Below are 27,581 nucleotides of genomic sequence, written 5' to 3'. Positions count from 1 at the left end.
TCACTTTTGGAGCCAGCCTGTTATTGTCCCTAAAGAATGCTGTACAGTACATATCAGGGAATGAGTTCAAGAAATCATTGTGAAACATTTAACCACTAGGAATTGAGGGATTTTGCAAAGTTCTTTGAACTTTGATATTTACTGAGCAACCACAATTAACGAGCTTCATGGTATTGCACTTAAATTCAGGGTCACACTTGATAACTGCTAATAAACCAGATTTACAACCCCAAACAGCACAGCTGGAATATTTGTATTAATATAGCATTGGAATAACTAATATGCTGTTACTAATCAGTATTATTTTCATCTTGTGGGTTTCCTGTGCTCATGGACAAGGTAAGTTGAAACAGATCTGAACACTTACCTTCTCTCTTAAATGTAACTTCATATCATATCTACTTTCGTGTATCTATAATTTTTTAATGAATTTACTAGTAAAAATAGTCTGTATTGTGATACCATGATGGAGCATAACTTTATAAAGGAAAATTATCTTGTGTTTATCTAATGGGAAAATAAAATAAATTCTGTTTTCTATTTCCTAAATTTGACAGAAGGACACTCAATGCTGATTATGGAGATGTGTGAGTATGCTCACACAACTTTAGGAAATACGTCACAAGAAAAGTGAGATTCTGACCTCAAAATATATGGAGGTTTCTTATTTTTAATGCAAGAAATGGATATCTACGTAATCTTATATATGGTGATGGTTTTATGGCTTTGTATGTCAAAACTTCTTAAGTTTAGGAGTAGAATATTTGTCACATTTTTTAACTATTGAGAGTCATTTAAAAATCTGAATTAATCAGAAATGATCAACACTTAATAGTAATTTCTACTAATGCAAGAAGATGCTTTTTGGTTGAGATAAAGTCATTCTAAAATATTTTGGATTTGTAGGGGCACCTAGGAAGCTCAGTTCGGTAAGTGACTTAAAACATAAAAATATCTATCTTTATAGTACATAATATGTATTTGTCCTAAGCTAATAGTTTAGTTAAATAAAGTAATTGATGTTTTATTTGGTGAAAACTGCTTTCCCAATTCACTCACACAAAGAAACTTATTAAATCAGACATTTCAAATATATGCAGTTTACCGTATTTCAATTATACTTTAATAAAGCTGTTATGAGGGGCACCCGGGTGGCTCAGTTGGTTGAGCTTCCAACTCTTTGTTTCAGCTGAGGTCATGATCTCAGGGTCATGGGACCCAAGCCCCATGTTTAGCTCTGGGCTCAGCAAGGAGTCTGCTTCTCTTCCTCTCCCCCGCCCCCTCCCTCTGCTCTCACTCTCTCTCTTAAATAAATATAAATAAATAAATCTTTAACAAAACTAAAGCTGTTACAAGCAATTATGATCAATTTAATATTTCAACAAAATTAGCATCAAGACAATAAATTTTAATTTACATTTCTGAGTCCACTGGTAAATATTGAGTAAATAAATAATTTTCAGAGCATTAGCTGTAGCACATTGCTCACTGATTTGTTTTCACCTTTCAAGTAATATATTTTCTAGATTATGTCTCTGAATTCAGTCCTTGTTATTAAAAATTATATCTCATGACATAACAAATATAATTGGTAGATTTTTAAACTTTAGAGAGCAATTTATTTTTGTGTACTAGTTCTAATAGCTTTTTGCTGCATGTGTAAAATCTTTAAGATTTTTATTTATACAATTACATTTTTCTCCTTTCTTAATGTCTTTATAAATTCTTCATTATGATATCTTTTTAAAGGCTCTTTCTTTTAAAATCAAAAACTCTTATTTCCAAATTATTATAAATGAAATCTCTAAAGTGCTTTAGGATACTTCATTGCACCATTTTTGAATAGAATATAAATCACAATGCTTTACTTCTGAATTTACTAAAATTCATTTTGGTAATTTGCAGTACACAGAGTTTTATATGCTCTTTAAGTTTCCCTTTACTAGCAACAATAACAACAAGAAAACAAAACATCCCAGCTAGTTTGAAACTATCCTCCCTCAATGAATTCTTTCTGAAAGCAGCCTTTGAGATGAATGCCCTATAAGTTTGGGTTGCACCAATGTTTCTCAAAGGAGAATTGAACTCACTTGGTGGAAGCACACTGTTTTGTATACAGAAGACATCTTTGTGTGTTTATTGGCATGGGTTGAATTGTGTTCCTGCAAAATTCAAATGCTGAAATCCTAACTCCCAGGACCTGAGAGTGTGACTGTATACAGAAATAGGGTCTTTAGAGAGGAAATTAAGTTAAAACAAGGTCATTAGGGTGGATCCTAGCCCAATAAACCCGGTGTCCCTATACGAGGAAGAAATTAGGACAGAGACACATAAAGGGAAGACTCAGGGAGAAGAGGCCATCTACAAGCCAAGGACAGATGCCAAAGAAGAAACCATTCCTGCTGACACCTGATCTCTGACTTCTAGCTTCTAGAATTACAAGAAAATAAGTTTCAGATATTTAAGCCACCCATTTTACAATTATAGTTTCATATGTGTATATGTTCATATATCCTATGTAATGTGTTATCTAGAGTAGGAGAAGAGGGATGGAAAGGGCCAAGATTTCTGAGGGGAGATCTGCAGAAGACACAGAAAGAAGAGACACAGAAAGTGAATAGAGAACTATAAATAGTCTGACCATCCCATCCCAAGTGAATTTCTTAGATCTGAGAAGCCTACTGGATAGAACCACTTCTATTCTTTCCTCAGTTTTTACATTTTAATCTTGGAAATACTTCTGAAGAACTTAAACATCACAAATGTCTCAAATATCTTTATACTCCTGGTTATAGATTGTCCCAGTTCTTGAATCACAAACCTAAGTGGAACAATTAATTTAAATAGAATAATAAATTCAGGGCCCCTGGGTGGCTCAGTTGGTTAAGCAACTGCCTTCGGCTCAGGTCATGATCCTGGAGTCCCGGGATGGAGTCCCGGGATCGAGTCCCACATCGGGCTCCCTGCTCAGCGGGGAGTCTGCTTCTCCCTCTGACCCTCTTCCCTCTTGTGCTCCCTAACTCTCATTCTATCTCTCTCAAATAAATAAATAAAATCTTTAAAAAAAACAGAATAATAAATTCATCAATGATTATTAAAATAAAATATAATTATTCATGTATGATACTTTTTTTTTTCTTAAGGAGGAACTTGTGATTTTCCAGAAATAAAACATGGAAACATATATGATGAAGACAGATATAAACAAAGCTTCCCCGTTGCTATAGGAAAATATTTCTACTATTCCTGTGATCACAGCTTTGTGTCTCCTTCACAGTCACTCTGGACTCAAATAATCTGCACAGAGGAAGGATGGTCACCAACACCAAAGTGTATCAGTGAGTAAATACATGGTCATTATCTGGATGAATTATTCAGTGCATTCAGTGGGGGAGATGGGGTTGAGGGGGATGTCAGGGGGGCTCACAAAGTTTAGACAATTACAGAGTTGGGGACTGGAGGAGCCAGCAAGGACAAGATAGTCATTCCTCTTGTAAGAAGCTGTTTGTGGAAACAAATCAGAAAAAAAAAAAAAAAAAAACAAGTACAAACTTTTGTGTAATATCTAGATCTTTTCATTTTAAATGCTAATGGTCAATACTGTTAACTGCTACTATTTAATTCAAACACACTCATTTGGTAATTGTATGAATGTAGATTTTCTCAAGAGAGTTTATTTGTGGGGCGTCTGGGTGGCTCAGTTGGTTAAGCAACTGCCTTCAGCTCAGGTCATGATCCCAGGGTCCTGGGATCAAGTCCTGCATAGGGCTCCTTGCTCAGTGGGAAGCCTGCTTCTCTCTCTTCCTGCTGCTGCCCCTGCTTGTGCTCTCTCTCTCTCTCAGATAAAAAAATAAAAAATCTTGGGTCGCCTAGGTGGCTGAGTTGGTTAAGCATCTGCTTTCGGCTCAGGTTATGATCCCAGGGTGCTGGGATAGAGTCCCACTTTGGGCTCCCTGCTCAGCGGGGAGCCTGCTTCTCCCTCTCCCTCTGCCTGCTGCTCCCCCTGCTTGTGCTCTCTTGCTGTCTGTCAAATATATAAATAAAATCTTTTAAAAAAATTAAATGAAAACTCTTAAAAAAGAGTTTATTTGTATGTGTAATATCTGATTCAAAATGTGCTGTTCCTTTGAATATTCAAGAAGCATTTTTAAGCTATTTTCTTTAATTTTGTGTTTTTTACTGATTACATCTTTGTTTTTTAAAATTATATCTCTTACCCTCTCAATGAGTACAGAGAAAAAGCAGAGAAGTGAAGAAAACAGTGTCATAAGAGAAAAGTAACAAAGGCAAAGGAGAAAAAAGTCATCTCTTCCTTCAAAAATCAATTTAGATAATCAAATGAGAAATAAAAACTAACTTTTCTGATATCTAGAGGAATTTTACAAATGTAAAAAGTTTTATATATGCATGTGGTGATTGATGACATTACATATTTTTTTCTTTTTAACTTGCATGAACTAATATTTAAGAATCGAATTTTTTGCACTTGATTTCTCTTTTGAAATTTGCAGAATGTACTACTCTTTCCTTGCAAGATTTGTATTTGTCATCTTTTCGGTTTTCAGGGCAGTGCTTTTTCCCTTGGGTGGAAAATGGTCATTCGGCATCTTCAGGACAGACACACCAGGAAGGTGACACTGTACAAATTGTCTGTGATACAGGCTACAGCCTTCTATATAATCAGAGCAGCATCCGATGTGCAGAAAGTGGCTGGTCCACTCCTCCTAAATGCAGTCAGCGAGGTAAGTAAAATACTGTCCTTTTGGGATCCTGTATTTTTTTTTTTATAAAGACTTAGCAGCAGGAAAGATATGCAGCATTGCTTTGTGCATTATGCATTGTGATTGTCCCCCTTTTAGGTTTAGGGTTCCAACTGTATCTAAGTAGATATGAAAGTCTCTGGATAGTCACTAGAAAATCATTTTGTCCCCTTACATGAGTTAAATTTAGGCAATATTAGAAAACACTAGTCAAGAACACAATGAAAATCTTTGAAAGATCCCTGCATGTTTTAGTAACACAAATTTAATGTTATAATGAAATTAGGCAAAATCAGTTGACACAGCATGAAGATAAATTAAATTTTACATAGTGTAATTGTTAAAATACCACATGTGCAAGATCTTACTGCTAAGAAACATAGCTACTTGGCACTTATCTTTTTTGGCAAGTGCTAAATTGATCTCATTTAAAGACTAGCACAAACATATTGATAATATCCACATTGTTAGAACTTTGTACTTCTGAAATTCAGATTTCCAGGGTATAATTTAGAACATGGAAAACTCCTTCATAAGAAACCACATCAAAAACAGGAATATATTGGAACTGAAGTTGAGTTGAGTTTCTCATACTTTTAATGGAAACAAAGCAGTTGCTGGATGTGAATAAGGGTCTCGGGAATAATAAGATTCCTAAAGCATAGTCAAAGCCTCTAAGGGAACAGTGTCTATTCTATCCCTCCATGTTTTCCCACTCATTATTAATTCATTTAATCAATATTGTGAACTTGTATATGCCAAGCAGTACCACAACTGTTGGAGATTAGTGCTCTATAAGAGTCAGTGTATCTTTATTCATAGACTATAATGTCAAGTGGAAAACTGACAGTAACAATAATAATTTTACAAAGAAGAAAATAGAAAATTAAAGATGATGAATCATGCACATTATAAAAGATAATATTAATAAAATGACTGGACAAAGTTCATGTTTCACATGATATAGTTTTTGAACCTTCTCCAACCTTAAGGATGGCACCTGGAGAAGAGTTAGATCAATCATCTGAAGGTATCAAAAGGCTTCTACTCAATGAAAGAAAACAAGGAGGCCAATGTGGCTGGCTCATGATGAGGCAGAGTGTTGAATTAATTTAGAAGTTATAAGCCATAGCACATATTTTGGATTTTAGTCTATGTGCAATTAGAAACCTCTGGGAGATTTTCAGCAGGCAAATGACACAAAATGGATTTAAAACAAGATCATTATGAATGCTATTTTGAAAATGAATCTGAAGTGACCAAGAAGAGAAGAAGGGAGGAGTGCCAGTAAAAACATTACCATCATCTAGATGTGGCATGTTCTGGGGTACAATAAAATGGAGAAAAGAAGCATTTTTCTGGAGTCGCAGTTTATGTTATTTGCAATGTAGAAAAGGAGAGAATTGAACTGTCTGATACAGTGTGAATATTACAGTATGTCAAGCATACTTTTAAATAAATGGAAAACAAAAAAAATCAAGAAGAGTCTTAACGCCTTAAACCTTTGTAATGTTATTTGTCAATTACATCTCAATAAACTGGGAGAAAAAGAAGCAAGTCTCTTGTAGAGAGCATATACCTGATTCCGAACATTTTTAGACCTCTTTCTCCAAAACTTTGCTTTTTAAATGAAGAGTTTAATTCATTTAAAGTAATTACTGATAACAAATTTCTTACCACTGCCATTTTAATTTGTTTTCTGTATGTCTCATATCTTTTTGTTCTCAGTTTTCCATTAATGCCTTTTTTTAATGTTTAATGGATTTTTTTGTAGTGAACCAATCTGATCCCCTTCTGATTTGCTTTTCTTTCTATTCTTTAGTAATTTATTTTAGTGGTTTCTCCAGGGATTACAAATCACATCTTAAATTTACAATTACCTAGTTTGAATTAGTACCAGCCAAGCTGAAGTAGCATTTAAAAATCTGCTCCTATACATCTTCATTCCTTCCCCTTTTTATGTTATTGTCACACAGTATATCTTTGTTATTGTGTTCCCATTAATATAGATTTATAATTATTGTTTCATGCATTTGTCTTTTAAATCATATAAGAAAAATAATTTAAAAACATAAACACAATAATAATGGCTTTTATATTTCCCTTTATTACCTATAGTCACCTAATGGTACCTATAGTGATCTTTACCATTGTCCTCTATGTCTTCATTTAGCTTCAAGTTACTGTCTGATGTCCTTATACTTCAGCCTTCAGCATTTCTTATAGGTCATGTCTACTTGTAACAAATTCCCTCAGTTTTTGTTTATTGGAGGATGTCTTCATTTCTCCTTCAATCTTGAAGGATATTATGGCCCAATATAAAATTGTTGCTTGATTTTTTTTTCCCTTTTAAATATTTCTTATCACTGCCTCCTGGCCTCCATGGTTTCTAAGGAGAAATTGACTCGATGTTAATTAGGGCTTCTGATATGTGATACGTGGCTTCTTTTTTGCTACTTTCAAGATTTTATCTTTGGATTTGATACTTTGATTCTAATGTATCTCAGTATGGACCTCTGCATCTGAGTTTTTTCTCCTTGGAGTTTGTTGAGATTCTTGGATGTGAAAATAATACCTTTTATCAAATTTGGGAAGGTTTCACCGATTCATTTGAATAGTGGTTCGTTTTTCTTCATTTTGTTCTGCTCATTTTTCTTCATTCTTTTTTCTTACTGCTCCTCTTTTGACCTACCTTCAAGTCCATTGATTCTCTTTTTTTGTTATATTTTCTTTTCTTCTTAGAGACTTCTCCTTCAGTCATACTTTAAGGGTAATTCTGCTGGCAACAAATTCAGTTTTCCTTTGAGACTTTCTTATTTTCCTATATTCCTAAAGGATATAGAATTTGAGGTTGATAATTCTTTTGTTCCACCACTTTTAAAATATTGGGCCACTTGTCCTGGCTTCCTTAGTTTTGGATGAGTAGTTTACTCTCATTTGAATCATTGTTTGCCTATTGGTTCTGCATTATTTTTCTCTAGCTACATTTAGGATTTTTTTTTTCTTTTCCTTTAATTTTCAGCAATTTGATAATGATGTGTCTTGACATGGAGTAGAGCTTGCACAGTTTCCTGAAGAGGTATATTTATATGTTACATGTATTTGGGGAAATTCTTAACCACAATTCTTTAAGTATTTTTTTTTTAGCTCTACACCCTTTCCCCTTTATGGAATGCCAGTTTTACTTATTTTCCCACAAATCCCTGCAGTCTGTTAATTTTGTACCTTTACATTCTATTTTTAGATTAGATCATTTCTATTCATCTATCTTCAACATCAATGATTCATTCTTCCATTATCTCTAGTTTATTACTGAGCTCCTTCCAATGAGGGTTTTTTAAATGTTTTATTATTGTATTTTTCAATGTATAATTCTTATTTGGTTCTTTAAATTCGATATCAAAGAGTTCCACAATCTGAGTGATCTCGAAGTTAGCATCTGTTCATTTTCTTTTCTCTTTTGAGATTTTCCTGAATCTTAGTGTGATGAGTAATTTCCAATTGTATCCTGAATCATTGGGGTATAATGTAGTAAGAAATGGGATTTTATTTAAACCTTCTATTTGATCAGGCCTCCACTGATACAACTCCTGCAGGTAAAGGAGGCAATGCCTTAGTAGTGCTGGATGGTAAAGGCCTATCACTTGTCTTTGCTGACATCTCCCTAGACTGAGGTTGGGGTGCCACCTTATTACCAAGCAAGGTGCATTTCCAACTATGCACTTGCCTTCCACTGATACCGTGGGAGAGGAGAGGTAATTTATTGCTGCAACTGTGGACATAAGTATAGCATAAGCAGTGAGCCTCTGCTCACATCATGGGAAGAGCAAGGAGCACCTTGTTTGGTAGGGCAGGTTGAAAATCTAATCTACCCACTTAGCCTTTCCTGATAGGCAGACTGCAGTGTTTCTATGGTGTTTTTCTAGGATAAGTTAGGTATTATTTAAAAAAAAAAAAAAGCATCTGTCTTTGTAGGCTGTTTTTCTTGGCCTTTGCCTAGAAAGAGACCATTCTCTTTCTTTATTCTTTTGGGTTTTTTTTTTTTTTGGTGTAAATTTCATGGCTCTAGGTTGAAAGTTTCTCTCATCGCATGTCTGGGATATGCAAGAAGTAAAAAGAAACCCAAGCAATTCACAGCTGTGTTGCTCTTTTTGTTTCTATATCCCTAGCAAATCTGACTTCTCTACATTGTTCAGAGTTTCCTTATGTTTGTTTTATATAATATGTCACTTTTGTGTTATACTTAGCAGAGGGAGTTAGAAATGCTTCTAGATTCCATCTTTCTGAAACAGGAAGTTAGTATACCCTTTTTACCTTCTATAAATTTGTTTCTTTAATTTTTGCAAGGAGTTGATTTTTAAAAACAATGAAAAAAATAAATGATTAGTGTCCCAAGAGACATTGTAGTAGGTTGTATGAGAGTACAGGAACTTTAGGGGCACCTGGGTGGCTCAATTGGTTAAGCAGCTGCCTTCGGCTCAGGTCATGATCCCAGTGTCCTAGGATAGAGCCCCACGTCGGGCTCCCTGCTCAGCATGGAGTCTGCTTCTCCCTCTGCCTCTGCCACTCCCCCTGCTTGTGCTCTCTCTCTGTCAAATAAATAAATAAAATATTTTTAAAAAAGAAAAGGTACAGAAACTTTATATGATGGCTAACTATGCAACTGCCCATCATTGCAAACATCATTTTTATACTGGAATATGGCAAAGCAGAAATATTTATTTCTAGTGTATGTGTGATTTAACGTGGCATTAATGGAAGGGCTACAAGTTATTGTAATCCTCACTTTATATGATTAGAACTTCACCAATAAATTATTTCTTTCCTCAGAATCACACAAGTCCCGAAATTACATATTGTGCTGCTTCTCAGACATACAGGATATTTTGTATATAATTCCTAATAATTTCACATAACAATACATTAAAAGAAGCAAGTCAAAGTAGGGTTCTATCATAATACTTTTAAAAGGTGGCACAGTTTGTTTACTCTGACAAGATCAGTTGTCAGGAGTGGATGGTGTATAGAAAGGAAACTGTTACTTGCATCCATGTTTACTAGATTAGCATCGGAGAGAGCTGCTGGAAGCATGAGACTCCCACACAAGGCAACTAACTAGAGGGAGAGAAGCAAGAGCTTTACTGGGCAGAAAGAAAGACTCTGGCATGGGAAGGGTTTAGGGGAGCTAAGGCGGGGCAATGACGTTGTCTAGGGGTCTTTACAGGTTTTACCTGGGCAGGGGGCCGAGTTTTTGGCCCCCTCCTCCAACAGTTTTCCCATTGGTCAGTTTAAGAACTTTTCTATATAAGGCTATGGCGCCATGGGCTTGGTGGGCATAGTGCTATGTCCTAGCTTCCTGTTATCCGGGGCCATTGTTTAGCCTTACACGGTCTATTGTCAACTTTTTTTTATCTTCTTCAGGCCCCTTGGTGGATTCTTTGTTTAGTGGCTGTTTGTCCGGTTTTAGGCATGGAAAGCTTGACCCACAGATGTTTGTGCAAACTTGCTTCAGCCCAGGTCCCTGACTACCAACAATTCCTTAAGGCCTATCAAAATAAAGGGAGGGGAGAAGACTAGCTTTATTTTAATTGTGTAAAACCAAGTGGTAAAACTGAAAATTTTCAGTTATACTCTATGGCTTTAATTTTAGGCCCACTGAAGATGTCTATTTGTAATCCTGACTGAAATTTGCTATTCAACTGGTATGTTGATCTTTCCTTTTTTTTTCTTTAAATTTTTTATTGTTATGTTAATCACCATACATTACATCATTAGTTTTTGATGTAGTGTTCCATGATTCATTGTATGTACATAACACCCAGTGCTCCACACAGAACCATGCCCTCTTTAATACCCATCACCAGGCTCACCCATCCCCCAACCCCCTCCCCTCTAGAACCCTCAGTTTGTTTTCAGAGTCCAATGTCTTTCATGGTTCGTCTCCCCCTCCGATTTACTCCCCTTCATTCTTCCCCTCCTGCTATCTTCTTCTTTTTTTTTTCTTAATATATATTGCATTATTTGTTTCAGAGGTACAGATCTGTGATTCAACAGTCTTGCACAATCACAGTGCTCACCATAGCACATACCCTCCCCAATGTCTATCACCCAGCCACCCCATCCCTCCCACCCCCCACCACTCCAGCAACCCTCAGTTTGTTTCCTGAGATTAAGAATTCCTCATATCAGTGAGGTCATATGATACATGTCTTTCTCTGATTGACTTATTTCATTCAGCATAACACCCTCCAGTTCCATCCACGTCGTTGCAACTGGCAAGATCTCATTCCTTTTGATGGCTGCATAATATTCCATTGTGTATATATATCACTTCTTCTTTATCCATTCATCTGTCGATGGACATCTTGGCTCTTTCCACAGTTTGGCTATTGTGGGCATTGCTGCTATAAACATTGGGGTGCACGTACCCCTTCGGATCCCTACATTTGTATCTTTCTGGTAAAAACCCAGTAGTGCAATGGCTAGATTGTATGGTAGCTCTATTTTTAACTTTTTAAGGAACCTCCATACTGTTTTCCAGACTGGTTGCACCAGCTTGCCTTCCCACCAACAGTGTAGGAGGGTTCCCCTTTCTCCACATCCCTGCCAACATCTATCGTTTCCTGACTTGTTAATTTTAGCCATTCTGACTGGTGTGAGGTGGTATCTCACTGAGGTTTTGATCTGGATTTCCCTGATGCCGAGCGATGTTGAGCACTTTTTCATGTGTCTCTTGGCCATTTGGATGTCTTCTTTGGAGAAATGTCTGTTCATGTCTTCTGCCCATTTCCTGATTAGATTATTTGTTCTCTGGGTGTTGAGTTTGATAAGTTCTTTATAGATTTTGGATACTAGACCTTTATCTGATATGTCATTTGCAAATATTTTCTCCCATTCTGTCGGTTGTCTTTTGGTTTTGTGGACTGTTTCTTTTGCTGTGCAAAAGCTTTTTATCTTGATGAAATCCCAATAGTTCATTTGTGCCCTTGCTTCCCTTGCCATTGGCGATGTTTCTAGGAAGAAGTTGCTGCAGCTGAGGTCGAAGAGGTTGCTACCTGTGTTCTCCTTTAGGATGTTGATGGACTCCTGTCTCACATCTAGGTCTTTCAACCATTTGGAGTCTATTTTTGTGTGTGGTGTAAGGAAATGGTCCAGTTTCATTCTTCGGCATGTGGCTGTCCAATTTTCCCAACACCATTTGTTGAAGAGACTTTTTTCCACTGGACATTCTTTCCTGCTTTGTCAAAGATGAGTTGACCATAGAGTTGAAGGTCCATTTCTGGGCTCTCTATTCTGTTCCATTGATCTATGTGTCTGTTTTTGTGCCAGTACCATACTGTCTTGATGATGACAGCTTTGTAATAGAGCTGGAAGTCCGGAATTGTGATGCCACCAGCTTTGCTTTTCTTTTTCAACATTCCTCTGGCTATTCGGGGTCTCTTCTGGTTCCAAACAAATTTTAGGATTATTTGTTCCATTTCTTTGAAAACAGTGGATGGTATTTGATGGGGATTGCCCTGAATGTGTAGATTGCTCTAGGTAGCATTGACATCTTCACAGTGTTTGTTCTTCCAATCCATGAGCATGGAACGTTTTTCCATTTCTTTGTGTCTTCCTCAATTTCTTTCATGAGTATTTTATAGTTTTCTGAGTAAAGATCCTTTGCCTCTTTGGTTAGATTTGTTCCTAGGTATCTAATGGTTTTGGGTGCAATTGTAAATGGGATCGACTCCTTGATTTGTCTCTCTTCTGTCTTGTTGTTGGTGTATAGGAATGCCACTGATTTCTGTGCATTGATTTTATATCCTGCCACTTTACTGAATTCCTGTATGAGTTCTAGCAGCTTTGGGGTGGAGTCTTTTGGGTTTGCCACATAAAGTATCATATCATCTGCAAAGAGTGAGAGTTTGACTTCCTCCTTGCCGATTTGAATGCCTTTGATTTCTTTTTGTTGTCTGATTGCTGTGGCTAGGACTTCTAATACTATGTTGAATAGCAGTGGTGAGAGTGGACATCCCTGCCACATTCCTGACCATCGGGGGAAAGCTCTCAGTTTTTCCCCATTGAGAATGATATTCGCTGTAGGTTTTTCATAGATGGCTTTTATGATATTGAGGTAGGTACCCTCTATCCCTATACTCTGCAGAGTTTTGATCAAGAAAGGATGCTGTACTTTGTCAAATGCTTTTTCTGCATCTATTGAGAGGATCATATGATTCTCGTTCTTTCTTTTGTTAATATATTGTATCACGTTGATTGATTTGCGGATGTTGAACCAACCTTGCAGCCCAGGGATCAATCCCACTTGGTCATGGTGAAGAATCCTTTTAATGTACTGTTGGATCCTATTGGCTAGTATTTTGGTGAGAATTTTTGCATCCATGTTCATCAAGGATATTGGTGCGTAATTCTCCTTTTTGATGGGGTCTTTGTCTGGTTTGGGGATCAAGGTAATGGTGGCCTCATAAAACCAGTTTGGAAGTTTTCCTTCCATTTGTATTTTTTGGAACAGTTTCAGAGGAATAGGTATTAATTCTTCTTTAAATGTTTGGTAGAATTCCCCTGGGAAGCCATCTGGCCCTGGGCTTTTGTTTGTTGGGAGATTTTTGATGACTGCTTCAATTTCCTTAGTGGTTATAGGTCTGTTCAGGTTTTCTATTTCTTCCTGGTTCAATTTTGGTACTTGATACATCTCTAGGAATGAATCCATTTCTTCCAGGTTATCTAATTTGCTGGCATAGAGTTGCTCACAATATGTTCTTATAATTGCTTGTATTTCTTTGGTGTTGGTTGTGATCTCTCCTCTTTCATTCATGATTTTGTTGATTTGGGTCATTTCTCTTTTCTTTGTGATAAGTCTGTCCAGGGGTTATCAATCTTGTTAATTCTTCAAAGAACCAGCTCCTAGTTTCGTTGATCTGTTCTACTGTTCTTTTTGTTTCTAGTTCATTGATTTCTGCTCTGATCTTTATTATTTCTGTTCTCCTGCTGGGTTTAGGCTTTATTTGCTATTTTTTCTCTAGCTTCTTTAGGTGTAGGGTTAGGTTCTGTATTTGAGATCTTTCTTGTTTCTTGAGAAAGTCTTGTATTGTTATATACTTTCCTCTTAGGGTCCCTTTGCTGCATCCCAAAGATTTTGAATAGTTGTGTTTTCATTTTCATTGGTTTCCATGAATTTTTAAAATTCTTCTTTAATTTCCTGGTTGACCCATTCATTCTTTAGTAGGTTGCTCTTTAGCCTCCACGTATTTGAGTTCTTTCCGACTTTCCTCTTGTGATTGAGTTCTAGTTTCAAAGCATTGTGGTCTGAAAATATGCAGGGAATAATCCCAATCTTTTGGTACTGGTTGAGACCTGATTTGTGACCTAGGATGTGATCTCTTCTGGAGAATGTTCCAGGGGCACTAGAGAAGAATGTGTATTCCGTTGCTTTGGGATGGAATGTTCTGAATATGTCTGCGAAGTCCATTTGGTCCAGTGTGTCATTTAAAGTCTTTATTTCCTTGTTGACCTTTTGCTTAGATGATCTGTCCATTTCAGTGAGGGGAGTGTTAAAGTCCCCCACTATTATTGTATTGTTGTCAATGTGTTTCTTTGCTTTTGTTATTAATTGCTTTATATAATTGGCTGCTCCCATGTCAGGGGCATAGATATTTACAATTGTTAGATCTTGTTGTTGGATAGACCCTTTAAGTAGGATATAGTGTCCTTCCTCATCTCTTATTACAGTCTTTGTTTGAAAATCTAATTTGTCTGATTTAAGGATTGCCACCTCAGTTTTCTTTTGATGTCCATTAGCATGGTAAATGGTTTTCCGCCCCCTCTCTTTCAATCTGGGGGTGTCTTTGGGTCTAAAATGAGTCTCTTGCAGACAGCATATTGATGGGTCTTGTTTTTTAATCCAATCTGATAGCCTGTGTCTTTTGATTGGGGCATTTAGCCCATTTACATTCAGGGGAACTACTGAAAGATATGAGTTTAGTGCCATTGTATTGCCTGTAAGGTGACTGTTACTGTATATTGTCTGTGTTCCTTTGTGATCTATGCTGCTTTTAGGCTCTCTCTTTGCTAAGAGGACCCCTTTCAATATTTCTTGGAGGGCTGGTTTTGTGTTTGCAAATTCCTTTAGTTTTTGCTTGTCCTGGAAGTTTTTTATCTCTCCTTCTATTTTCAATGACAGTCTAGCTGGATATGGTATTCTTGGCTGCATATTTTTCTCGTTTAGTGCTCTGAAGATATCATGCCAGTCCTTTCTGGCCTGCCAGGTCTCTGTGGATAGGTCTGTTGCCAATCTAATGTTTCTACCATTGTAGGTTACATATCTCTTCTCCCGAGCTGCTTTCAAGATTTTCTCTTTGTCTCTGAGACTCATAAGTTTTATTATTAGATGTCGGGGGGTTGACCTATTTTTTTTTTTAATTTTGAGAGGGGTTCTCTGTGCCTCCTGGATTTTGATGCCTGTTTCATTCCCCACATTGGGGAAGTTCTCTGCTATAATTTGCTCCAATATACCTTCTGCCCCTCTCTCTCTTTCTTCTTCTTCTGGAATCCCAATTATTCTAATGTTGTTTCGTCTTTTCATATCGCTTATCTCTCAAATTCTGCCCTTGTGATCCTGTAGTTGTTTCTCCCTCTTTTTCTCAGCCTCTTTATTTTCCATCATTTGGTCTTCTATATCGCTGATTCTCTCTTCTGCCTCATTTATCCTAGCAGTTAGTGCCCCCATTTTTGATTGCACCTCAACAATAGCCTTTTTGATTTAGACTTGGTTAGATTTTAGTTCTTTTATTTCTCCAGGAAGGTTTTCTCTAGTAACTTCCATGCTTTTTTCAAGCCCAGCTAGTATCTTTAAAATCATGATTCTGAACTCTAGGTCCGACATTGTACTAATGTCCGTATTGAGTAGGTCCCTGGCTGACGGTGCTACCTCTTGTTCTTTTCGTTGAGGTGATTTGTTTCGTCTGTCATTTTGTCCAGAGGAGGATAGATGAATGAGAGAAAAAAATGCTAACCGGTTAACAACATCCCCAGAAAATATACTCTAAACAAATCAGAAAAGACCCGAAACCAGGGGAAAAGAAAGGGAAAGAAAGAAAAAAGAAAGAGAAGAAAAAGAAAAAGATAAAAACAATCAAAAACAGAACAAAAAAACCCAGAATATGATCAAATATGATCAGGCTAGTGCATAGATCAGTGCCACACACTAGATTTTCAGTGTATATTGGTCTGTTAGAAGAAGGTGCCTCCTAAAATTTTAAAGAAAGACTTACATATGTACAAAATAAGGGTTGATACAATTGCAGGGATGGAATATGACTATAAAGATGAAAATTATAAAAAATTTTAAAAGAGGAATTGATAAGGTGCTTGAAAAAAGAAAGAACAGGACTTAAAAAAAAAGAAAAAAAAGGGGGAGAGAATATGATCAGGCAGGAGACTAGAACAAAGCCATACACTAGAGATTTAGGATATATTTTGATATGTTAGAAGAAACTGTATCTCAAAATTTTAAAGAGAGAACATATATATATATATATATATATATCTGCCAAAAATAAGGGTAACTACTATGAAGGGTTAGAATATGACTCAAAATGAGAAATAAAAATGTTTTTTTAAAATGGGATTGATAAGATGTTGGTTGAGAAAGGGAAAAAGAAATATTAAAAAAAAAAGTTAAAAAAATTAACTTTGAAAGACTGCTGAATCATGGTAAAAAAGCCATGAATTCTATGTTCAATATTCCCCTAGCGCTGGAGTTCTGCCGTTCTCATTGATCGGTAAACTTGGTCTTGGCTGGGTGTTCGTGCTGATCTTCTGGGGGAGGGGCCTGTTGCTGTGGTTCCCAAATGTCTTTGCCGGAGGCAGAATTGCCCCGCCCTTGTCGGTCCGGGCTAAGCAATCTGCTTGGGTTTGCTCTCAGGAGCTTTTGTTCCCTGCAAGCTTTCCATACAGCTTTGGAGGATGAGAGTGAAAATGGCGGCCTCCCAATCTCCGCCCCCAGAGGAGCTGAGAACTCAGGGCCCCACTCCTCAGTGCGCCCCCAGAGAAAAGCAGTCAGTCACTCCCATGTCCCCGGTCTCCGGCCGCACTCCGTGCTCAACCGGCCTGTGACCGAGCATTTGTATCTCTGGCACTCGACTCAGTGTGGAGTCTCCAAACGCAGCAGATCCCTGCGGTGCGCTTCCGTGCCACTCCTCCCGGGGGAGGAAGGGGAGTCTCCCTGGGTCTGCCTCTTGTTGGGTCCCTGCTGGACGAGCAGTGGCCTGACTGTCACCGATCACAGTTTATGGCAACCCTGAGCTGAGAGCCCATGCCTCAGCTCTGTCTCTGCAACCGGCTTCCCCGCTCTGATACCTGGGAGATCTGCTGCATTCAGGCACCCCCGGTCTTTCTGTGACCCCGAGGGTCCTGAGACCACACTGTTCCGCGAGGGTTCCACCCCCCGCTTAGCCACTGGAGCGACGTCCCTCAGCGGAGCCGACTTCTAAAAGTTCCGATTTTGTGCTCCGCGGCTCTATCACTTGCCAGAAGCGGCCGCCGGAGGCCCCCTCCCCCACCGTCTATCCTCCCGAATATCGCCTCGGATTCACTTCTCCGCACATCCTACCTTCCAGAAAGTGGTCGCTTTTCTGTTCAGAGAGTTGTTGCTATTCTTCTCTTCGATCTCCTGTTGAGTTCATAGGTGTTCAGAATGCTTTGATCCCTATTCAGCTGAATTCCTGAGACCAGACGAAATTCAGGTCTCCTACTCCTCCGCCATCTTGCTCCGCCCCTCTATGTTGATCTTTCCTATTATGATGTGTGTTTTTTTCCACACCACCAAACAATTATCTGACACCAGCAGCGTGTCCTACAATTCAACTCAATTCTGACACTATTTACCTGAAGATTGCATAATCCCACAGATTAAGGGCTCAGTCCTACTAGACTGCCTCTATTCCCTTCACAAGACAATTGCAAAAATTCAGTGTGTCACCTTTGCCTCTACCAAATAGCTATAGATCAGAGGTTCCTAGGACCTTCTCCTCAGGTTCAATTAATTTGGTAGAGCACATCACAGAACTAAAAAAAACAAAACAAACAAAAACATTTTATTTACTAGATTACTAGTTTATTATAAAAGGGTATTACTCAGTGATAGCGAGATGAAAGAGATGTGCAGGGCAAGATATGTGGTAAGGGGCATGGAGCTTCCTTTGCCGTCTCTGAGTTCACTACCCTCCCAGCAGCTCCATGTGCTTACCACCCTGGAAGCTCTCAGAACCCTGTCCTTTTGGGTTATTATGGAGCTTCCTTTGCCTTCTCTGAGTTCACTACCCTCCCAGCAGCTCCATGTGCTTACCACCCTGGAAGCTCTCAGAACCCTGTCCTTTTGGGTTATTATGGAGGCTTCCTTACATAGGCATGGTTGATTAAATCATGGCCATCAGCAACTGATTCAACCTCCAGTCCCTCTCCCCTCTCTGGAGGTCAGGATGGTGGGACTGCAAGTTCCAACTCTCTAAAGATAGGGCTGGTTCCTCTCTGGCAAGGAGATTCTATCCTTGGTGTTTTCTAGAAGTCACCTCATTAACATAACTAAAGACACCTTTATCACACTCATCACTTAGGAAATTTCAAGCATTTTAGGAGCTCTGTGCTAGATGTGGGGACAAGGACTAAATATATATTTATTATAAATCATAATATCACCACTGTTAACATTGTTGCAAGTAAATTGGGATTGTAGCATATTGGCAGCATAGTATCTCAACAGCTCTGTTTTGTTTGCTTAAAGAAATTTCCTTCTTTTTGTGTTTGCAAGAATTTTGTTTATTGTATTTTCTTTTTTGACTATTTGTCCTGAATTGTATTGGATTATCACTTTATTGGCATCTGTTAAGATGCTTAACCACTAATAATTTTCTTTCTCCAGGCTTACAAGTTTGTATTCTGCTAGTTTAGAAGGTAGGTCATAAGATACAATACTTTCACCAGGACAAATCAATATTTCCCTTTACTGGAAGTTGATGGTAACTCTGTTGTTATCTTGGGCCTCTCATGTCATTGAACTAACAGGCATACGAGTGGATTGTGTACACAGGCTGGGATATTAAACTGAATTACCAAAGGGTTATTGTTTACTACTACCTGATGAGAGCAAGGAAATTATATTTGAATGCAGAAAATTCTCTGAGGCTTCTCTGTGTATCAATAAAGGTTAATAGAAGATAACAGCAAACTACTAAATATAAGGTTGCTGTGGATTCTGACAATTTGGAAATGAAGTTTGGTTAACCCCATCAGGTAGAGGACCTGGACTAGTTTAGATGCTGGCTGAAGAGGAAGGAAACATATAATGAATGGGATGTAGAAAAACATTTATAATATCAACCACAGCCAAATGATTAATAACTTACATTAGGACTATGACAATATACTTTCTGTTTTGATTCTTATATTTGCATATTTTTAGCTGTTTTCTCTTGCTTGACCTTATGCTTTTGTGAAAAGAAATAATTTAACTCTTAAGATACAGAATACCTCTGTGGGCTTGTGACTAAAGTAAGGTAATAACATCACCAAATATCAATAGGATGACTTGGAAGTTCTGACTCCCATTTATAGGAAGAGAACAAAGACATCTTCATTATAGGAAGGCAAATTTGATCTTAGTATGTGGAGCTATCATTACTGTTATTGTGATGGACAGTGGTGGATTACACTGATAATTTCACTGATGTCATCAAGCACCACATCCAAATTTCTTAAGATTTAAAGCATATAAACTACATTTCCTGTTATTCTTTGTTTGTTGGTTTTCATTGAGTTTCACCCATAGAAGGAGTAGTCAGAAATCAGAAACAAGGAAGATCATTTTGGCTTTACCAGTGTAGCAGTTCCCAACAGTAGTTAGAAACAGATGTATTCAAGTGGAGATTGGGTGATCCAGAGGGAATGCTACTTTTGGAAGTCCTGATAGTTTGTTCCGTTCTTCCCTTGACCCAGAACTAACTGCAAAACTCCTTCCAACAACAGAGCAACGTGTGTAAGTTTTAGGTGCCATCTTGAAAGCAATAGAATCTTTTGCTTTTTGATATTATACTTATTGCCCTTTATGTCCTCCAGCTTCTTCATTCTCCCATTTGGTCTGGCAGACCTTTCTACACTTTTGCAACTAATTACCTATATTTAATTTTCACTAGGAGAAATAGCTAGATTGGTTTCTGGCTGAATGTGACTGAATGTGACTAATTCAGTAAGTGATAACAGAAAGAACATATTCTTTATATGCAAAGTTTAAGATGTGGGGAGAGTAAATGGACCCAAATGGAAGTAAAGTCTCCATATTTTACTTGAAGCGGTAATGTGTGAATACCAGAAAAGAATGCTAAGCTATATATGTACATCTTAATACCTAAGCTACCATTAATAGACTTATACAAGAAGTATACTCAGCAATATAGATGTATCAAAATAAAATTATTTTAAAATGTTGAAGAGACCTACAGGGAAGGCAAGAAAAGGAAACAGGAATTAAAAACAGAGAACACACACACACACACACACACACACACGCACACCCAAATAATAAAATGACTGACATAGCCTTTAACATAGCAATTATTACTTTAAATGTAAATGGTCTAAATACTTCAGTTAAAAGACTGAGAATGGCAGGGTGAACACAGAAACAAGACTCAGCTAGGTACTGTCTACAAGAAACACTTCAAATATGAAAACATAGTTCCACTCAAAGTGAAAGATTAGAAAAAAAATCACTTGATCTATTTTGTTGTCAATGCTCTCCATTGCATTTTCAATTTCATTTCTTCAAGTGCAGAATTTGTTTGGTTCTTTTTTGTGATTTCTATATCTTTGCTAAGTTTCTCATTTTGTTTGTGTATTGTTTTCCTGATTTTATTGAATTGTCTTTCCGTGTTTTCTTGTGCCTCACTAAGCATCTTTAAGACAGCTGCTTTGAGTTCTTTATCAGGTAAATTGCAGATCTCCAATCTTTCGGGTTGAAGATTACTGTGTCCCTTTGGTGGTGTCATGTTTCCTTGACTTTTTTATGTTCCTTGATGTTTTAAGGTGTTGCCTTTACATTTGAAGTAGCATTCACCTTTTGTCACCTTTAGTGATTGATTTCAGCTGAGGAATACCTTCAGTCAGCCATCTTAGGGATTCTGATGATTTCTCAGATCTTTTTGTGGTTGTGCCTACTTCACAATTCTTGCTTCCCCCCATGGCAGAAATATTAAGCTTGTATACTTTCTCAATGCTGCAAAGCCAGGCCAGGTGCTACAGCCTTTATTAAAATAATTTTCTTGTGGTTTATAATTCATTTAAAGTTTATATAATTTATAATATTTATGTTATTAAACCCAAAGGGAAATATCCAGAAAAACTCTCATTTTTAATGGCTCTCTACCAAAAAAAAAAAAAAAAAAAAAAAGTCTATCAAACTTCTAGTGAGGGATGGGAGAGAAATTTAAGGTATAGAAATTTAAATTTTATAAAAAATATTGTTTTATCTCCTTTTCCTCAATCTTATGTGTAAATTTATTAAAATTAGCAGTTTTTTAAAATGATGGCTTAATTATTGATTTTAAATTATGCTTGAAATAGACTTGGAATCCCATTTGCTGAATGGCTACTCAAATTATCATTACATTGGATATACATTTATTTTCTAATCAATGTTTCTGGTGTCACTCCACCCATAGTGGAAAATGTTATTATACCAAATAAGATGCCTGGGTGGTATCCTTCTAGTGAGACAGTACATTATGAACTCATCAAACCTTTAGAATTGTTTGGTGAAGGAGAAGTGATATGATTTTGTTTTTGTTTTGTGAGAGAGCATGAAAGGGGGCAGAAGGAGAGAGCAGATTCCCTGCTGAGGAGGGAGCCCCATGCGGGCCTCAATCTCACAACCCCGAGATCATGACCTGAGCTGAAATCGTCAAATGTTTACCTGACTGAGCCACTGAGGTGACCCCAAAGTGATATGTTTAAATGGAACTGGACAGAAACACCTCAGTATGAAGGAAGATTATCTCATTTCCCCCCAGGTTTTATTTATTTATTAAAGATAAAGTATGTTGCTATAAGTATGTCATGAAATAGTACTTATGGAATTTTTTTTAAAGGTTTAAAGTTTTATTTCTACAAATCACAACTGATAAACACCAAAGCCTTTACCTGTAGAGACCATGCTCCAACTCAGGCTGGGAGCATCGCTCTGTGAGAAGAGCTATGCTTCCAGGAAAGGGGGTGGCGCAAGAGGCAGAAACCTGGGAAGTCCAAAGTTCAGGGTCAAGAGGGGTCAGGGCCTGAGGGCCTCAGCCTGAGCAACCCCAGCAGCTGCAGTGTGCACAGTTGATGATCCGGCCCACTTCCTGCTTGCTTTTGGGGACCCGGAAAATAATGCAGTTCCTCCATAAAATTGGTGTCTGTGTCCGAATGCAGCACAGGCAGCATAAATTCTCATACTCCTGCTTTTTCCATTTTGTGATCAGGTTTTTATCTGATTTTATCATAGCCTTCTTTAATACAATATTCATATTGTTCTCTGCTTATGGCTTTCGGGCTTCTAAAAGAGGTCAGAAATATAATGGGTTTTCTGGTGGTGGATCCTGAAGATAGACCACAGAGATTCCACTTTCTTTTTTCCCTCATGAGGTTCTGTTTCAGCTTCTCTCAGCTTTTGATCTAATTCATCCAGGGTTGGCTCCATCAACTCCCAACCATCTGGGGGAGCTTTCTGGCGTCTTTTGACTTTAGGCATTTTCCCCACAAGATAATTTGCGAAGATCATCTTCTTCCCAAGGGTATAACAGAAAGACCTCTGGTCTCTTCAGTTACAGGCTTGGGTTCTTGTCCAGCTCTACCAATTATTACTCTGTGACTCTGGGGAGGTCACATTCCCTTTCTGGTCCTCAGTCTCATCTGAACCACTGTCACCATCAGCCGCCATTTCTTTTTTATGGAATATTTTTTAAAATACAAATAAAATGATGGTACTTAAAATTCAGTTTTTGGGGGGCAGACTGAACTAAGTAATGTAGTATATTTGTTTCATGAAAGATTTGGCCAGATTAAAAGAACAGTTGGAATCATGGAAAATTATCTGTCGTAAGCATTAGACACTGAGTTATTTCCTGAGGAACAAATGTATTAAAGCTACCACAAATACATTTGACAACCCAAGAAATTCCACTTTGAGACATGGAATAGGCAGCTGGGGTGTGATCATAGATGGTGATATAAATTTGGGTTCCTTCAGCATGTAATTATATTTCAAGGTAGTTTACTACCTGAGTTTATCCCAGGGACCAGTGAATATAGGAAAAAAAAGTCTGAGTATTTGGTCATAGAACTCTCTAGTATTTAGAGTTCAGGAAATAAAGGGAGTCAAAAAAATGTGTTATTATATTAACCCTTTGTAGTATTTCAAATAAACTTTTGCCTGGCATATATATTTTCCAGTCTTTTACTTTGAACCCACCTATGTTTTCATGTTTGAAGAGAGTTTCTTATAGAAGCCATATAGCTGGGTCTTGTTTATGTCATCCTGACACTTTTAGTCTTTTTTTTTTTTAAAGATTTTATTTATTTATTTGACAGAGAGAGACACCGCAAGAGAGGGAACACAAGCAGGGGGAGTGGGAGAGGGAGAAGCAGGCTTCCCGCTGAGCAGGGAGCCCGATGCGGAGCTTGATCCCAGGACCCTCAGATCACGAGCTGAGCTGAAGGCAGATGCTTAATCGACTGAGCCACCCAGGTGCCCCATTTTTAGTCTTTTAACTGAAGTATTTAAACCATTTACAATTAAAGTAATTATTGATAGATTAGGGACTGTATCAGCCATTTATTATTTGTTTTATGTGTGTTTCCTCTGTGTCTCATGTCTGTTTTCTTGCCTTCCCTGTGGATTTTTTGAACATTTAAAAATCATTTTATTTTGATATGTCTATATTGTTTTTGAGCATATCTCTTTGTGTAGTTTTATTAGTGTTTCTGTAGGTATGAAGATGCACATATATAGCTTATTACTCCCCCCAGGATTGACATTTTACCACATCAAGTGAAATGTGGGAACCTTGCTTCCATTTAGGTCCTTTTACTCTCCCCACATTTTTAACATAAAGCTCTTAGGTATTTCCTCCACATACATTAATTAGCATGTGATATAGTCTTGCTCAGACATCAAATCATATCAAGTGATTTAATTTTGTACAAACATCAAACATAATTTAACCAACTAACTAGGAAAAAGACAGTCTGTTATATTACCCTATTTTTATTAGTTCCATTTTTTTTCTTCGTTCTTGAAGTCTTAATTCTTCTGTTATCTTTTCCTTTCTACTTAGAGAATTCCTTTATAAATTCTTTAAGGACAGGTCTGCTGGAGACAAATTCTGTTTCCTTTGCCTCAGAATGTCTTCCTTTCTCCCTTAAATCCTACAGGATAGTGTCACTGCATATAGAATTTGGGGTTGACAGTTCTTTCTGACCCCATGGTCAGAGATGAGCACCCCACTGATATTTGAGTCCTTTCTCCCCCATTGGTTTGCATAATTTCTATCTAGCTTTTGATACTTTTTTCCTTTTCTTAATAGTTTTCAGCAGTTGATTATGATGTATCTTGGCATGAATTTCTTTGGGTTTAACCTGTTTGGAGATTACTCAGCTTTTTTAGCATATATATTTATGTCTTATGACCAATTTGGGAAATTTTCAGCCATTATTTTTTGAAATATTTTTTTCATTTCCAATCCCTTCCTCTTTCTTTTTCCTAGTGTCTACTCTGTTATCTTCCCACAGGTCCCTGAAGCTCTGTCTCTTTTTTTGTTTGTTTGTTTGCTTGTTTTCAGTCTATTTTCAAAGTGAGTGATTTGTATTGCTCTACATTCAAGTTTATGTATCCTTCTGGCATTTGCAATCTATTATTGAGCTCACCTAGTGAGTTCGAAAAGAAATGGTTACAGTTTTCAGTTCTATACTTCCCACTGAATTTCTAAAAGCCGCTGTCAAATATTTCCAATATCTGTGTCATCTCAGTGTGGTCTTCTGTTGATTTTCTTTTCTCTTTTGAGATTTTCCTGGTCCCTGCTATGATGAATGATTTTCAGTTATATTCCGGACAGTTTGAGTATTATGTTTTAAAGCTCTGCATCTGGGGCACCTGGGTGGCTCAGTCAGTTAAGCGCCTGCCTTTGGCTCAGGTCATGATCCCAGGGTCCTCAGATCGAGCCCCGCATAGGGCTCCTTGCTTGACGGGAAGCCTGCTTCTCCCTCTCCCACTCCCCCTGCTTGTGTTCCATCTCTCACTGTGTCTCTCTCTGTCAAATAAATAAAATCCTAAAATAAATAAACAAAACTCTGCATTCTTTGGAAATGTTTTATTTATTAGGCCATCATTACTACCATGCAAGGTACAAGTCCAGGCTTCCCACTTGGCTTCCCCCAACATCACGGGAAAAGGGAGTGGTGTCTTGTTCTCTAGGAGTGTGGGTAGAAGTCTAGGCTCCTCACCTGGCCTCTGTTGATCAAGGTGGAGAAAGGGGTGGTCTTAGGTTTCTTCTATGGTGTTTCTCTGGAGTAGTTCAGGTATTGTAAGAAATGCCTCTGTCTTGCTAGGCCTGGGCAATCTCTTTTTATGTTGGAAGCAGAAATGTTTTGACCTCATCTTGTCCAGAATAGGAAGCTAGCAGTTGCCTTTCACTTTATACAAACATGTAATTCTTTGAATTTAGGAAAGGGGGGATATTTATTTTGTAATAAAAATGAAAATCAATAAAAAATGACTAGAGATCCTACTACTTGCATCGACATGGTTGGAACTGGAGGGGCTTATGCTAAGTGAAATAAGTCAGTCAGGAAAAGACAGTTATCATATGGTTTCACTCATATGTGGAACATAAGGAATAGCGTGGGGGACCACAGGGGAGGGGAGGGAAAATGAAATGGGAAGAAATCAGAGAGGGAGACAAACCATGAGAGGCTCTGGACTCCTGGACCCAAACTGAGGGTCTCAGAAGGGAGGTGGGTGGGGGAATGGGGTAACTGGGGGATGGGTATTAAGGAGGGCACGTGTGGTAATGAGCACCGGGTGTTGTTCACAACTAACGAATCGTTGAACACTACATCAAAAACTAATGATGTACTCTATGTTGGCTAACTGAACATAATGAAAAAAAAATGACTAGAGATCCAGTGGATACTATAATAAGTTGTATATAAAAATGACCTTTCTGTATCTAAGCTATCCATCTGTTCAGCATATATTCTCTAAGCAAAGCATTTTTTAATACTGAAATAATGCAAAGCAGACATATTTGTTAATGCCTTATGTGTGCTTTCATGTGGGGTAAAAGGAAGGGCTCAAAAATGTAACTCTCATTTTAAGTGATTAAAATTTCTTCAATGAATCATTTATGTTAGCAGAAATCACATGTCTTAATATGAAGGACTGTGTGGTATCTTTATTGCTTGCCTGTGTTTTCCTTTGGCCTTTCAATAAATCAAGTAATGTTTTTTTTTAGACCCTAAAGGAAAATGTGATCCCCCTCCACCTATTGACAATGGAGACATTACCTCATTCCCATTACCAGCTTATGCTCCAGGATCATCAGTTGAGTACCAATGCCAGGACTTCTATACACTTCAGGGAAACAGGACTATAATATGTAGGAATGGACAGTGGTCAAAACCACCAAAATGCTTGGGTAAATATTTTCATATTTTCATAGATCCTGGGAAAATTTGTGTACTGAATATGATGTTTTCCTATTTATAGAATTTTCATGGATTAACAAACAACAATTCTGTTGAATTCTTGACTACCAAATATTAATATTTGAGGAAATCAAGTTGGAAAAATTCTTGTTCAAGCAACAAGGGCAACAAAAGATTCTTTAATAAAAGTTCTTCCTGTGATAGCTGACATTTTGTATTTTGATTATAATATCTAATTATTATACATTAAACCCAGTACCTCATTTTTACATCCTTTGTTTAAAATGATTTAAATCTACATGATGGATTTTCAGTGAGTTGGTTTGGAACAAGGTTTGAGAATGAAGTGCTAGGCCAATGTAGAATAGTCTACTTGAAAGTCTGAAATTCTGTGGCAAATATTTGTATGCTATTTAATGTTTTATATTCATTTTTGTACTTTCAGATGCATGTGTGGTATCAGAAGAAGTCATGGAAAAGCATAACATACAATTACGATGGAGACATGAGAAAAAATTTTATTCTAAAACAGGGGATAATATTGAATTTATATGTAAAGCTGGATATCATAAAAAGTCACCAGCTCATGCATTTCGAGTAACCTGTTGGGAAGGGAAAGTGATGTATCCCACTTGTGTATAAAGCAATGGTTAAGATGCAGTCCTAAAATTAAAATATGTACGTTTATCCCAAGTTTTCATTATGAATCCAATTCTTCTCATTTTTTCAACTATTATTTAACTCATTTTTATTCATAAATCAGAATTTGGTGTTAAATAGAATGTGGATGATATAACCTGAGAGACAAATGAATCATTTCTTAAAAGCACCATATTAAAACTTGGTGAACCAAAATGCTATGTGTCCTATTCATAAAATATCTGTGTCAAGAAATTAGTTGCGATCACTCCCATGCCTGCTTCTTTCCATCCTTCTCCTAACTTTCTCAAACGTTTCTCCATAACTCCTGAGGCTTCCTGAGGCTCTCCATTTCAGAGGAAATGGGGGGAAAAAATGCTTGCATCCATCTTCAAAATCATATCACTTCACAAACACATAGAAACCTAATTGTGTCATACCTATGTTATTAAT

General features: G+C 37.4%; 1 protein-coding gene and 1 pseudogene across 3 annotated transcripts; one reads left to right on the top strand and one right to left on the bottom strand.

Moving 5' to 3' along the window:
• The first annotated feature begins 138 nt into the window (after positions 1 to 138).
• On the top strand, positions 139 to 27,335 carry LOC113932855 (complement factor H-related protein 2-like). 3 transcript variants are annotated; one of them, XM_027612347.1, is made up of 6 exons: positions 562 to 587; positions 907 to 929; positions 3,278 to 3,338; positions 4,566 to 4,742; positions 26,297 to 26,479; positions 26,935 to 27,335. In XM_027612347.1, exons 1-6 carry the CDS (start codon positions 569 to 571, stop codon positions 27,129 to 27,131), a joined length of 660 nt encoding a protein of 219 aa, XP_027468148.1. In that variant the 5' UTR covers positions 562 to 568; the 3' UTR covers positions 27,132 to 27,335. The 3 variants fall into 3 exon arrangements, with proteins under 3 accessions (XP_027468147.1, XP_035578252.1, XP_027468148.1); XM_027612346.1 differs by lacking the exons at positions 562 to 587; positions 907 to 929 and adding an exon at positions 139 to 339 and having other exon boundaries at positions 3,144 to 3,338; XM_035722359.1 differs by lacking the exons at positions 562 to 587; positions 907 to 929 and adding an exon at positions 217 to 339.
• Positions 22,091 to 22,536, bottom strand: LOC113932856 (annotated as a pseudogene).
• Positions 27,336 to 27,581: the final 246 nt, after the last annotated feature.

Source organism: Zalophus californianus, chromosome 10 (genome assembly GCF_009762305.2).
Source record: "Zalophus californianus isolate mZalCal1 chromosome 10, mZalCal1.pri.v2, whole genome shotgun sequence".
Taxonomy (NCBI): domain Eukaryota; kingdom Metazoa; phylum Chordata; class Mammalia; order Carnivora; family Otariidae; genus Zalophus; species Zalophus californianus.
This window is presented reverse-complemented; position numbering and strand designations above follow the sequence as displayed.